General features: G+C 38.0%; 1 protein-coding gene across 2 annotated transcripts in view; it reads left to right on the forward strand.

Moving 5' to 3' along the window:
* The window catches only part of Xpo4 (exportin 4), a 97,557-nt gene that overhangs the window by 16,957 nt on the left and 67,326 nt on the right, over positions 1-13,274 (forward strand). The window contains exons 1-4 of one of the 2 annotated variants that reach the window (XM_052733102.1): positions 2,255-2,366; positions 7,627-7,781; positions 7,893-8,034; positions 12,676-12,814. In XM_052733102.1, coding sequence (XP_052589062.1) covers positions 7,940-8,034; positions 12,676-12,814 — 234 coding nt within the window. In that variant the 5' untranslated portion in view covers positions 2,255-2,366; positions 7,627-7,781; positions 7,893-7,939. Of the gene's footprint in view, positions 1-2,254; positions 2,367-7,626; positions 7,782-7,892; positions 8,035-12,675; positions 12,815-13,274 lie in introns of those variants that run through there. The other variant, XM_052733101.1, reaches the window with a different exon arrangement.

A 13,274-nucleotide genomic window follows, 5' to 3' on the forward strand; every position in this document is an offset into this window, starting at 1 on the left:
CTGCTTGTCTGTGCTGGTAGGATGGTGAAGTTGGAGACAGGAGCATCATCTTTTGTATTGGGTTTTGTGAGCTCTGGGTCTTGTGATAGCCTGGATTCATAAGAACACACTCAGTTTTCTTCCATGCAGGCCTTTATTTTCCTGAGGATCTGGGATTGGTCTCCTGCCTATCATCTCTACTGCTGCCTCCCCTTACTTCCACTTCTGATACCTTTTATTCCAGATCTGAAGTTGCCAAAAGGTCCCCTTATCCATTCTCTCCTGAACTTCACATCCCCATGTCTGAATTGGTGTCTTCTGTTGCTCTCTGCCTTGTTACCTTGAGATACTGAACCTGGAGCTCACTGGTTCAGCTAGGCTGGCCGATTGAGGAGCTTCCAGGACCTGTCTCTCACCCCTCTAACCACCTCCATAAGTTGCAGTATACATAGTCATGCTTAATTTTACATGGATGCTGGGGATTTGAACTCAGGTCCCCATGCCTGCATAGCAAGTGCTCTTACCCATAGATCCATCTCCACAGGCTTCTTGGAATTTACTATTGGAGATAATTTGCTATTTGGAAATCAGTTGCCAAATCATTTTTAAGCACTTTTACAGTCGTTGAGTCTACCTTTCCTTATATTATGAGTCTGCACTTGAACTCTTGTTCTCAAATAATCTTTCTGCCAGCCTGGCAAGCACCTGGGACCATACAGAACAACAGCTTTCTTTCAAGAAAGAATTCATAGTTCTGGATTTAGGAACCTAAAATATATTCTGTCCTGCCACATATGTTGACCTGGTGGTTTTATTTGTGTGTTTAATATCCAAATAGGTGTTGAATAATAACCTTTACATTATTGCTATGCATTAATATATTCATACCTTTACTTTTTATAAAGTATATTGAGTAGTGGAGTATTTTTGCACCATTAACTGAAGAAGGAGTTTTTATTTATAGAGTAACTAGCATAGGATCATAAGAGGAAAAATAATCTAGACACTGCCCAGGTAGCCCAGTGTTGATTTGCATATACAACTGTGTGAGTGGGTGGTATTTACTAATGTGCAGTGTTAATAATGGAAACATTGAAAAACACAACTAATTCTGTTCTTCTGGTGAGAATAAAGTTTGCAGATGAAAGGACAAAACTTCTAATGTAGCGAGCTGCCCAGTATTTTGTTAGTAAAACCTAATTAAACTCAGTTCTGTTATAGAAAGTTTGTTTTTTTTTTCTGGAGAACTGTAGAGGGTGCTGTAACCTTAGGAATAATGTGCACTGGTTTTAACTAGCTACAGGAATTCACAGAGCGAGAGTGTCACAGTGTTTAGAGAGACCAATAATACATAATGTATTACACTGCTTATTTGAAAAATGTGTTTTCATCTTTGAGATTCTTTGGTATTGTTAAAATTACGATCTCTCTCTCTCTCTCTCTCTTGAGATATTGTCTCACTGTGTCAGTATGTGTCCTTGGCTGGCCTAGAACTTGTTCTGTAGACCAGGCTGGACTCAAACTTAGATCTACCTGCCTCTGCCTCCCTTCAAGGTGTGCACCACCACACCAGCATGATAGCCTTTCATTGTATCATCCAGGTAGATTGTAGAACAATAAACTGTTATTTCCAATCTCATCCCCTTTCCTTCATTTCTTATTTATATTTATATCAGAAGGTAATTAAACTATGTAATGGGACTATATATTTTAGCTAAGTCTGATTCAGCAGAGAAACAGCTTTGGAAGACAAGTTATTGCACCAAAAGGGAATTTAAAAATCTGGGCAAACTTCAGAAGTTGTTTTGATAAAGTAGATATATTGCTTTTTGGCTGATTGAATGTATTATTCAGAGAATTTATACAGTGTTCTATGAATTCCAGACTTTTAACATTTACAGATCTTTAGTAACTTGGATTCAGTTTCCTCAGTATTGAAGAGTTTTGCCATTTGAAGTTTGTTAAATTAGTCTGAGTGGTAGATTTTGAAGGAAATGATGAGGTTACCTATCTTTTTAAAAATGGTATCGCTGAGTAGCTCCTTTTATAGATTGTAGGCAGTTTTAAACAGTTTGGAAGCAAAGCTTGTTTCCTTTTTTTCTTCCTGAAACTATATTTTATAGATTTATTTGGAAGTTCTGTACTGTAGTTCCTTAACAAGTTAAGCAAAGTTTTCCCTTCTCCCCTCTCCTCAAAGTGAAAGGTTTCTCTCCCCAGTAGGTGAAAGGATTGGTGTTGTACAGGCTTTCTCATTCCATTGCTCTTTGTTTTTACTCTAAAGGCACCACCTTCCATGGTCAGTAATGAACAACGCCAGCATGCAGAGCACATATTCCTATCATTTAGGAAATCCAAATCACCATTTGCAGTTTGCAGGCATATTTTGGGTAAGTTTTCTCTTTATAATGTTTTGGCATAGTCAGATGTTTTTTGTCTTGAATGTTAGTTGTTATAAGTCCGTTTTAATGCAAGTAGGTTTGTGCAGTTAGTCACTTTCACTAATGATTTTCCTATTGCAGTTGGTGTATTTAAAGATATTTTGTGAAACCAGAAAGAAAGCTTAGGAAGAAGGATCATCTAATGTTTTGGTTTTTCCTTGTTTTCAGATGGTATACCATTATAATAGAAATTGTAATTAAGTTCCCTAATGCTACTTTGAAAATTAAGGTTTGGGGGAAGTTACATTATTTTCTCTCTTTTAATTGTTTTCCAGTTTTTCTTTTTAAAGACTGGTTTATACTCAGCTTCCTTAGCCAAATTAGTCACTTCTGGGAAAGTTATCAATATAAATAAATAAAGCAGTGGTTTGTACTTTTTACAAATTATTTTATGAGTTCTTATGTCTAACACGTACACAGAAGTGGTCTCTTGCAAACAACTATAGGGATGATAGTTCTCTTGTCCAAGATGGCATTTTCTAAGAGATATATAATATGTTGCCATTCACCTCTTCTATACTTCTTGATAATAATAAAAAGGGAGATTTCATTCATTGTTTTTACTTATTTATTTATTTACTTACTTACTTACTTATTTGGGTTTTTCAAGGCCCCTCTGTGTAGCCCTGGAACTCAACAGAGATCCATCCGCCTGCCCCTGCCTCCCAAGTACTGGGATTAAAGGCATGCACCACCATGGCCCAACATTGTTTTTATTTTATAACCTGACTACTGTTGGCCTTTTTGCTTAGTTGGAGGTATCTTTCATATTGCTCATACTTAAGGTTCTTAAAAACTTTGAGTCCATTTATTGCTACAAAATTGATTACTTGATAGGCGCTAAAACATCTGACTGTTTATTCTTGTGATTTTGGTAGGGTTTATCTGTTGCCAGTACTCTGGTTTCCATACAGAAATCAACTATAATGATGGTCATCTCTTCTAAAATGTTTTACATATCAGGGCTTATAAAGTGAGAGGTCTTGAATTATAATGGAAAGAGTTCTGTTGAACTATGAGATGTGACTGCCAGTGGTGCCTGCTGCACATTGTCAATTTGAAGAGGTCAGCTTCTTTGGGCCTCTGTCATCTGTGAAATGAGAATGATGACACCGTTTGCCTTCATGGGCATGGCTACCTTAAGGTCTTGGGAGATGCTTATGTTGTCATATATAAAAAAGGATTGTGTGGACAATAAAGTAAGCATAGCCACATTTCTTTATTTACTAGGGTTTTTGTTTTTTTGAAGATCATCTAAAATACACGACTGTTTTGGCTGGCAGGAGCTAGCAATAGTAGGAAGGTAGCTGTCTCATCCAGGAGATCTTACCTTTAGAGCAATAGCTGCAACAGTGAGGCCATTTTATGGACTTCTCTGTGGTTGGAGTTTTATACTTGAATGGATTTGTCTGTTACTAAGAAATTTGTTCTTTTGCTCATACAGTATATTTAGTAAATGTTAAATAAAAAGAACTAAAACATCAGCCTAAAGAGTTTAAAGGGGATAATACCTCATCCTTACCCTGAAATTATTCCAAATTAACAGATCTGAGAGACCATTGTGTTAAACTGTTAATCTAAAATAATTGGAGTTTGAGTTTCATGACAGATACCTCACCTGCCTGGTCTAGGGTTCCCCAGTGTTTCATCTGACTTTCTGATGAATGCAGCTGTGGCTGTTGACAAAGTTATAAGCACTTATTTTCTAATAGCACTCTTGTTTAGGAGCATGTGTATTAATGATGTACGGTGGCTTTCATAAGGGCTGAACTTGTCTGGACTCACTGTAAAGAGCAGTATCCCTAATTCTAGTTGTGCTTTCAAAGTCAGCTTGAGTTTCACCTGTTAATTACTTAAAGATGGAACACAGCAGCAACATGCACTATCTGTCACTAATGTACTGCAAAGCCCTTGGTTACATACGTAATGTTTGCATCTAAACTCAAAACTCTTTTTAAACCTTACTCAGTTGCCACCAGCACAGAAGGGTAAATTCCTCTAAGAAGACTTCTCATACAAGTGGCAGTCAATCACACCTCAGAATTTTCACATTCTTACTTAGGAATTGTATGTCAGTTTGTAGAATGTCTGGGAAATAGATTCTGATAAAGGGGAAATTTTTCTCTTTGATACTTCCCTTTTCTGTCCTCTTAAAACTCTTCCTTTTACTTCTGGCTTCAGTTTTACGTTTCTTGTTTTTCCTCATATCTTTTCTTATCCTTTGGTTTCCCTTTTAGTTTTAGCTTTCTTTGCTTGCTGCGTGTGTGTGTGTGTGTGTGTGTGTGTGTGTGTGTGTGTGTGCCTCTGTCTCTGTGTGCACGCATGTGTGTGCATACTGCATGCTTGTGTATTTCCTCACAAGTGAACTTTTAGACTATTTCACCTAAGAAATCTTTAGCACTTAGGAACTTACTTGTTTTTTAGGGTTAAACGTTTCTTTTAAAAACAAACAAGCTTGAGTTTAATTCTGGTTAATAGATAACCAAGAAATGTGAGTGATTGGCTTACCACTTCTGAAGTCATCTCCGTAGCACTCCTTTGCCCTCTCAGGGGACATGGATCCATTCACTTATCTTAGGCAGCTAGCACCAAGTGAAGCAAACCAGAATATCCAATTGGGTTAGGAGACTTGACTTCTGATTTGGAAAATTGTCTTTGGTAAAGCTGCCAATTTTATCTTCTTCCAACTGAGACTTTACTATTATTTGGTAGGTGTAGACGTCATTATGCTAGAAGAGCTGGCATTTCAGAGTTTAGAGCTGTATGATTTGAACAGAAACCTTTCAGGTCAGACTGCAGTGGCTGATCATCTACAGTAGACTTGCTTTTGTTTTTAGGACACTTTTTTGATTCCCTTTATTGTTAATTTTACTTCAGTTTTTCTCCAAAGGGTGCTGTCATGTTTCAGATAAAATATAATTTATTTTTATCACAGGATAAAAATAATTTATAAGCCAGGGGTGGTGGCAAAGGCCTTTAATCCCAGCACTCAGGAGGCAGAGGCAGGCAGATCTCTGTGAGTTCAAGGTCAGCCTGGTCTACAGAGTGAGATCCAGGACAGCCAGGGCTACATAGAGAAACCCTGTCTCAAATGCCCCCCCCCCCCCCGAAATGGTTTATAGGTCCATAATTATTGACGTTACTGTGGTAGTAAAGAAAACATTCTGCAAAGTAGCCTCAAGTAGTTTATCGTAGTCCTGTCATAGCCTCAAGGAGTGTAAGACATTGTAGCTGAGTTGTGAGTTCAACAGGAAGACAGACTTGCAGTGTCAGTCATCTTTAAAGAAGAGTGAGACTGAGGCTTGCATGTATGCAGAAGCTCTGCTAGTGAGTACTGGCCAGCGTGCAGAGCGCTTTCTAGCCCCTCTTACACATTTATGCTGTGTGTAAATACACTCTTTGGAGGCTAGTAGTAGTGTTTATCAGAAAATGCAGTACTCTTTGGAAAAGTCCTACTTTTCAGTTTGGAACTTGGCTTTCTCTTCCAGGATTTCTCCATCCTTAGAGACAGCTTCTTAGTAAGTTAGAGACCCTCATTGCCTGCCATGTAGAGGTAGGTGTTGAAGAGAAGTTAAAATGTGTCTCTTGAAAACTTTGAAATGTCTTTCTTATATAGGACAGAAAAAAGACTAGGGTAGAGGCATACATAGTTTAAAATATGGGTGTTTCAGGGCTCCTGACCAACCAGAGGGGCCTACTCAGTCTTGCCTTTGGTTGCATGTGCTTAGCACAGATTAGTGTTACTTAGGGAGCCACATTTCTTCTCTGTTGGGGCATCAGTTTCTGCAGCTCTTAAGATGCAGCAGTTGAAGACAGTGATCTTTGCTGTTTCTCACATTCCGTGAGGCCATCATATTTTACCTTCTTATTAAAATCCATAATTAAGGATTCATTGTAGATGGATGGGAGGACAAACCATCCTCTCAAAGAACTATAATGAGATTATTTAACTTACCTTTATCAGACACAGTCATATTTCTTCTTAAGTGAGATAGATAGAACCTGTTTTTGGCTAAAATTGTTTGAATCTTAGAATAAAATCTAACACCAACCCTCACTCTTGGAAAGTTAAGCTTTTTTTATAATGAGATTGCATTTTCAAAAGTTTTTTTTTTTTTTTGTTTTTTTTTGTTTTTGTTTTTCGAGACAGGGTTTCTCTGTGTAGCTTTGCGCCTTTTCCTGGAACTCACTTGGTAGCCCAGGCTGGCCTCGAACTCACAGAGATCCACCTGGCTCTGCCTCCCGAGTGCTGGGATTAAAGGCGTGCGCCACCACCGCCCAGCTCATTTTTTAAATTATTCATTTAATTGTATTTTAAAGTTTCTAAATTTTTGTGACTTCTAATCATCATCTCAATCAATTTATTTTAAGGTAGCAAAGACTAATCAAAACGTAGAAACAAAAAGCCCAGATTGGTTCTTTCTACTTTTGAAGTATTCAAATCTCCTGTCTACAGTGACAGGAGTACAGGGTATACCTTTCCTCCCATATTTTCATAGGTAATGTGTTAAGAACACCTGTAACATTTTTAATGACCCAAGCTTGAGTTAGAAAAACAGTGCCTGTCTGTACTTCCTGCCTAGAGTTTATTTCTTGTGGCTTTCAGATACTCATACTTAGTGATCTTGGTACATAATCGGAGTCTGGTCAGACTTGGTTATTTTTTAGACCTTCAGAGAATTTCTACTTTTTCTTGACTTCATTTTGACTGTTTCTCCCTTTTAATAATGCTGTTTGAAAACTGTAGCAGTATACATTAACAGAAAAAATAGAAAATTAACATAAAATATTTCTTAAGTATGTTAATTTTCTATTTTTTCCCTGGTTCAGGTTTTAGCTCAGCTCCTCTGACTTTGCCAGATAGGCTGTAGCCTCGGGATTACTCAGTTTGATCAGTACTGCAATCAGAAAAGTAAGGAGAACTTCTCACCTTGTGTAAATGTGGCTCATTGTCCTTAACCGTTTGAGACAAAGAGGTTGTTTATTTCTGAACTTACTATTGGGGTGGGTCATCCTGCTGAAGGCTTACTTAAAAGCTGCAATGTTTTGGCAGTATGGCTCATCATAAATAGTAATGTTCAAAGTCCAGTTTAATAAGGTATTTTTCCAATAAAATGTTCCAGTTTTACACAGAGTGAGAATCTCTTAGTACACTTTCTGATTGCTTCATATTTTTATTTTTACTTTTTAAAGCTGTGTTATTTTTTAGTTCTTCATGCTTTGGAAGTAACAGTTGAAGAGAGGTGAGGAAAGTTTGTGAAAATTGTGATCGGTGATTAGCTGCCACCTGCCTGAGGTGTCTTCTGAGAGGAACTAACCTCTTTGTGGTGCTAGAGCAAGGTCACTGGATTAAAAACAGAACAGGTAACCATCTTATTCCTTGTCTGAAAAGTTCTGTCTTAAAATTAATAAATGCAAAATACAGAAGGTAATATGAAACTACTGTTTAAAGAGAATTTTTAATTTTCTCCCCAGAAACCAGTAAAGTGGACTATGTCCTTTTTCAAGCGGCCACAGCCATAATGGAAGCGGTTGTCCGAGAGTGGGTTCTCTTGGAAAAAGGCAGCATCGAGTCTCTGAGAACATTCCTCCTAACCTATGTCTTGCAAAGGCCTAAGTAAGTAATGGGTTGGCACTGCTAAAATACCTTTGTTCAGCCTCTATGATCTGTCCTTGCAGAGATCCCTTCTTTTGAAAGGTGATGTTAATGGGCAAGCTCTCTACTAGGGCTTGTAGTTTGAAAATTCATGCACAGGATTGTAGCTTGCTTTCATACTTGATGAAAATCATAACTTTTACTTAAGTTTCTGATACTAAAGAAAGTACCTTCTATAAAATTGTTGTTAAATTTTGAAGAATTTGGTTATAAATACAACTTGACTTTTGACTCTGTCAAAACTTACATTTACTTGTTCTTAGATGTGTGGTAAGGTGTTTTATTTCTTTTAATATGTTTAGGAAGTTTAGCATGGGCTAGGTATTATAAGATGTAGCTGCATATCCCCAGAGAGGAAGAAGAAGAAATTAAGCCATCAACAAGCCAAATGATACATATATATGTACATAGAAAATATTTTAGAAGAAAAAGCACTAAATTCTTTGTTTACTTTGAAAAGGTCAAATTTCAGGAGTGATGTAAAGTGAATTTTCTTTAATGTTTAAATATTTTTACAAGACTATACATTTGTTCTTGTATGGAATTGACACATTTTTGCTTTATTTTACTAAAAATGATGGTTGTTTTGGTCTTTACTCTGGCAAAATAATTTGAAATAAATTTTGATAATGTATTCTTATGGTTAAAGAGAAATTGAGAGAAATCTTTGCGTTTGTATTTATATAATAAAAGGAACTTAACATGAAGGTCTATGTTTATCAGTATCAAGACTTTAAGAAATTAGAGGCTGATAGGTAGCTCAGGTTTTTTTGTTTTTTTAAAGCTAAGAGCAGTACATCATGCCTCTAATTTCAGCATTTCGAAGGCAAGTTCAAAGCTAGAGTGGCCTACAATATGACTGTCACTAAAAACTGGAAGGAATAAAAAAAAGAAAGGAAATATTTGTATGCCACTAGTAGCTTTAGTATTTAGGCCCCTGTGTCTCAAGAGCAGCCTTTGTATCACCTGCTCCCAGGACTAGGTATTGTCATAAAGCCTCTTTGTTTTTCTGGGGTTTTGTCCTCTTTTTACTTTCACAGAACAGTGATTTGATGACACTTTTCCTGTGGTTGAGTCAACTGTTGTCACACAGTGGTTTTCCTAAGTAGTCAGGGTCACAGTAGAACTTCTGGCCTCTTGAGAGCCTTTCTTTTCCACTGCGTTCCATGAAACCCAGAACTCGGCAAGGCTGCAGTAGACGTAATGGGGGAGATATTCCTTGATGCTGGTATATGTGCTTTTTTTGTGCTATCCAAATTCCATTCTTAAATCATTTTGAGTAGTTGAGAAGCTATTTTAGAGTTGATTACAAAAGGTTCTGTATTGAAATATTCCCTTGATTTTTTTTTTTTTTTCTCCCTAAACTGTGTGTGTTAGTGCTGTGAGTATGGCGTCAGGTGGAACCCAAGATCTCATGATAAGCACTGCCTCCTCCCTACACTATTTTGAAAACTTCTTAAAACTTCTGGAAAAGATGACACAGCAGCACAGTGAACACATACACACCCCTGTCCTGGTAAAAGTTCAGTTGCCTTTTTTTTTTTCCTTGGTTTTTTTGAGACGGGGTTTTTCTGTGTAGCCTTGGCTGTCCTGGAACTCCACTCTGTAGACCAGGCTGGCCTTGAACTCACAGAGATCCTGCCTCTGCCTCCTAAGTGCTGGGATTAAAGGTGTGTGCCACCACTGCCTGGCAAACTCACTTAACATTTTGTCACATTTGAGCAAATTGCCACTCACACTACAATGCTTTCATCTTAAATAGTTGAGTGTGTCTCCCCTGAAACCACACCGTCAATATTCTAGACCTAATTATCACATTTATATCATTACTTAATATCATTGTATATTCTGAGTTCCTCCATTCTTTTTTTTTTTTTTTTTTTTTTTTTTGGTTTTTCGAGACAGGGTTTCTCTGCGTAGCTTTGCGCCTTTCCTGGAACTCACTTGGTAGCCCAGGCTGGCCTCGAACTCACGGAGATCCGCCTGGCTCTGCCTCCCGAGTGCTGGGATTAAAGGCGTGCGCCACCACCGCCCGGCCTCCATTCTTTTACTAATGTTAGGTATATCTTCCCACCGTAGGTTATTTTTCTTACTAATATACAGTCTGTGTCTTTGGCTCTGTTAATGTTTGCTTTCTATAGTTAAGTAAAATATGCTGTCTTTTAGTCCAGGATTTAACTACAAGTTAGATGTTATTATGTTCAGTTATCATGCCTTTTTTTTTTTTTAAGTTAAATGTGCATGAGTACTTTAATTTTTATTAAATGTATTTATTTTACTTTATATGTATGAATTTTTTGCTTGCCTGTACATCTGTGTACCATATGTGTGCCTGTGGAGGTCAGAAGAAGATGTCAGATCCCCTAGAACTGGAGTTACAAATGGTTGTGAGCCACTGTGTGTGTGTGCTGGGAACTGAACCCATGTACTCTAGAAGAGCAGTGAGTGCGCTTGGCTGCTCATCTTTCCAGTTGCTGTGTAAGGGTATTTTTTCCTGCATGTGTGTATTTGCAACATGTGCATGCCTGGTGCCCCAAAAATTCAGAAGAGGGCTGGAGTTATAGGTGGTTGTGAGTCACTGAGTAGGTGCTGGGAACCAAACTTAAGTCTTTTGCATGAGCGGCAAGTACTTTTAACCACTGAGCCAGCTCTCCAGCTCCTGCTACATCTCTTTAAAGCCAGAGTAATTCAGCCACTTTTTTGTCTTTAATGGCAAGGGCATTCTTATTTTATAGAAACTAATAGAATTTATTTGTCTAATCCACTCATTTAGGATTAGGGTCAAGTAGCAAATTTTGGTGTACTATAGGTAGGATTATACAGATTATGTGGTACAGTCTAGTGTACATAGGGATTGTGTATTTGGTCCTTACCACTACATGTACAGGTTTTCTTTTCTGACATTCTAAGTGAGGTAAAATTTATATCCAGTTTGATACATTGTGCCTCCTTTTCAAGAGGCAGGTAGCATAATAGTCAAGAAAGAAGTATGCATTCCCATTCTGCCACACTTGACTCTGTGACCTTGCCTGATTTATGTGACTAATCTTTTTTTGCTAATTTTCTGATAATTAATGGAGTTAACAGTGTTTCTTGAGCATGTTCATTTACAGAAATCCTTGCATAAGACTTAGTAAATTTTTTAATTTTCTAGTATTTTCTAATTCTTTCCAGTAGAGACTTTTTGTTTTTTTTTTTTCTTTTAGTCAGGATCTCACAATGAAGTCCTGGCTGGCCTGGAACTTGCTGTGTAGACTAGGTTGGCATCTAGCGGTCCAATAGCCTCTGCTGGTATTAAAGGCATGTGCTACCACCCCCACCCGAAATCTGTATTTTGTAGGAATATTTTGACTTTAGTCTTGATGCAGGGACACATGCTTGGAAATAAATATTTACTAAATACCTTCTATATGGCAAATCCTGAGTTTTACATATGCTAGTGTGCTTAGAGTGGGGTGGTTGATCTTCAGGATAGAGTTTAGTAGTAACAGATAAGTCATGTCACATGTTGGTACCTTGGGAGCCTCTAGTGATAACTTTCTGGAGAAAGTGACATCACAATTTGGCAGAAGGAATAGACGTTCGTAGGCCTGGAAGTGTAAGAGTGTGGACCCAGGAACTGAGGAGTTCCATATGCCCACCGTACTGAGTGTATGGAAAGAGTGATGTCAGAGAGCAGAGCAGGCACTTGGGTGTCACAGGCTTGAGAACGCCTGACCATATGTATAACTTATGTCCAAACTGGGACACCTTTGAAAGTCAGAGTAAGCATTATTCATAACTACTCGGGATGACAGGACATTGGAACTCTTCCAGAAAAGCTGTGTTCGGTCTTGTTGTCCACGGTAAGGGATGTGACTTGTCCCAAGGGTACAAGGGCACATCTTTATGACATTTGGGAGGTTATAAAGTTCGTGTTTTTGTAGCCTGACCTTTAAGAAGGGGTTTCAAAAAGGCATTTAAGTCTCTCTACCCTTGTGATCGGTAGGCTTTACAGAATGTTTTGGCTGGGAATGGGTGTTTCTGCTGTCACTCAGAGGTGACACCTGGCTTAGATAGGACCTTGGAGAGCTGGAATTTGCCTTTTCTCATTAAATGGTAAGGGTTGAGATACTGCTGGTTGGATGTGGATATCAAATCAGAATGACCTTATTTAGTAATACCCCCACCTTAGGTACTCAACAAGGAACTGAGTTAGCATGTATTGGACACTGCTTAAAGCATTTAGTATGTGTGTAGTGGACACAATCCTAGGGTAGAACATGTTTTGTGTTTGTTTGATGTTTTGTCTTTTTGAAACAGTGTCTCGTGGTATAGCCCAACCTGGCCTGAAATTGACTATGTAACCTAGATTAGGGTGGAGCATTAGTTTTTACAATAATCCCGACTATTATCTCCGTTTTAAAGAAGAGGAAAAACCAAGACTGTATGCTGGGTTGCCCAGGGTTACATAGCCAGTAATAACAGAGCTGAGCAGATCTGTAAGTCTCTGTGTAACTTAGGAGATTATACTGCTCTCAGGGGTAGGTGGCATTATTAGTAGTTTCTGGTGTATTTATAGTAGACAACCGTAAATGTTTTCACAATTTTTATGTTTTGCAGCCTCCAAAAGTATGTTCGGGAACAGATTCTATTAGCAGTAGCAGTAATTGTAAAACGAGGATCATTGGATAAGTCAATTGACTGCAAAAGCATTTTTCATGAAGTCAGCCAATTGATAAGTAGTGGCAATCCCACTGTGGTAAGTATGCTAACTGCTTGTATCTGTAAATGTTTTTTATTTTGCCTATCATAATAGCATTCTGGCAATAGTAGTATAAAAGAAAGGCATGCAAACTAATGTGCCAGGCAGTTTTATTTGTTCAGACATTTCTGCTTCTCTTTAAATATGTGTGTGTAATATAGATAAAGTATATTTAGCCTTTTTCATTTGATTCTGTGTTTTTCTGTGTTGCCACTGTGCTCATAATCATTTTAATTGATTGTAAGACATAATGAGTTAATACACCTTAATATTCATTTTTCTGTGGGTGGAGAGACTTGGGCTTAGTATGTACCTCTGGCTGGCCTGGAATTCAAAGATCTGCCTGTCTCCCTCTGCCCCTGAGTTCTGGGGTTGAAGACATGTGCCCCCATGGTTGGTTTTTCATTATTATTAATCATTTCTATTGAACATTTCCCCACCCTCAGTTTTAATAAGC

Source organism: Peromyscus californicus, unplaced genomic scaffold (assembly GCF_007827085.1).
Source record: "Peromyscus californicus insignis strain IS unplaced genomic scaffold, ASM782708v3 Scaffold_12__1_contigs__length_115047231, whole genome shotgun sequence".
Lineage (NCBI taxonomy): Eukaryota > Metazoa > Chordata > Mammalia > Rodentia > Cricetidae > Peromyscus > Peromyscus californicus.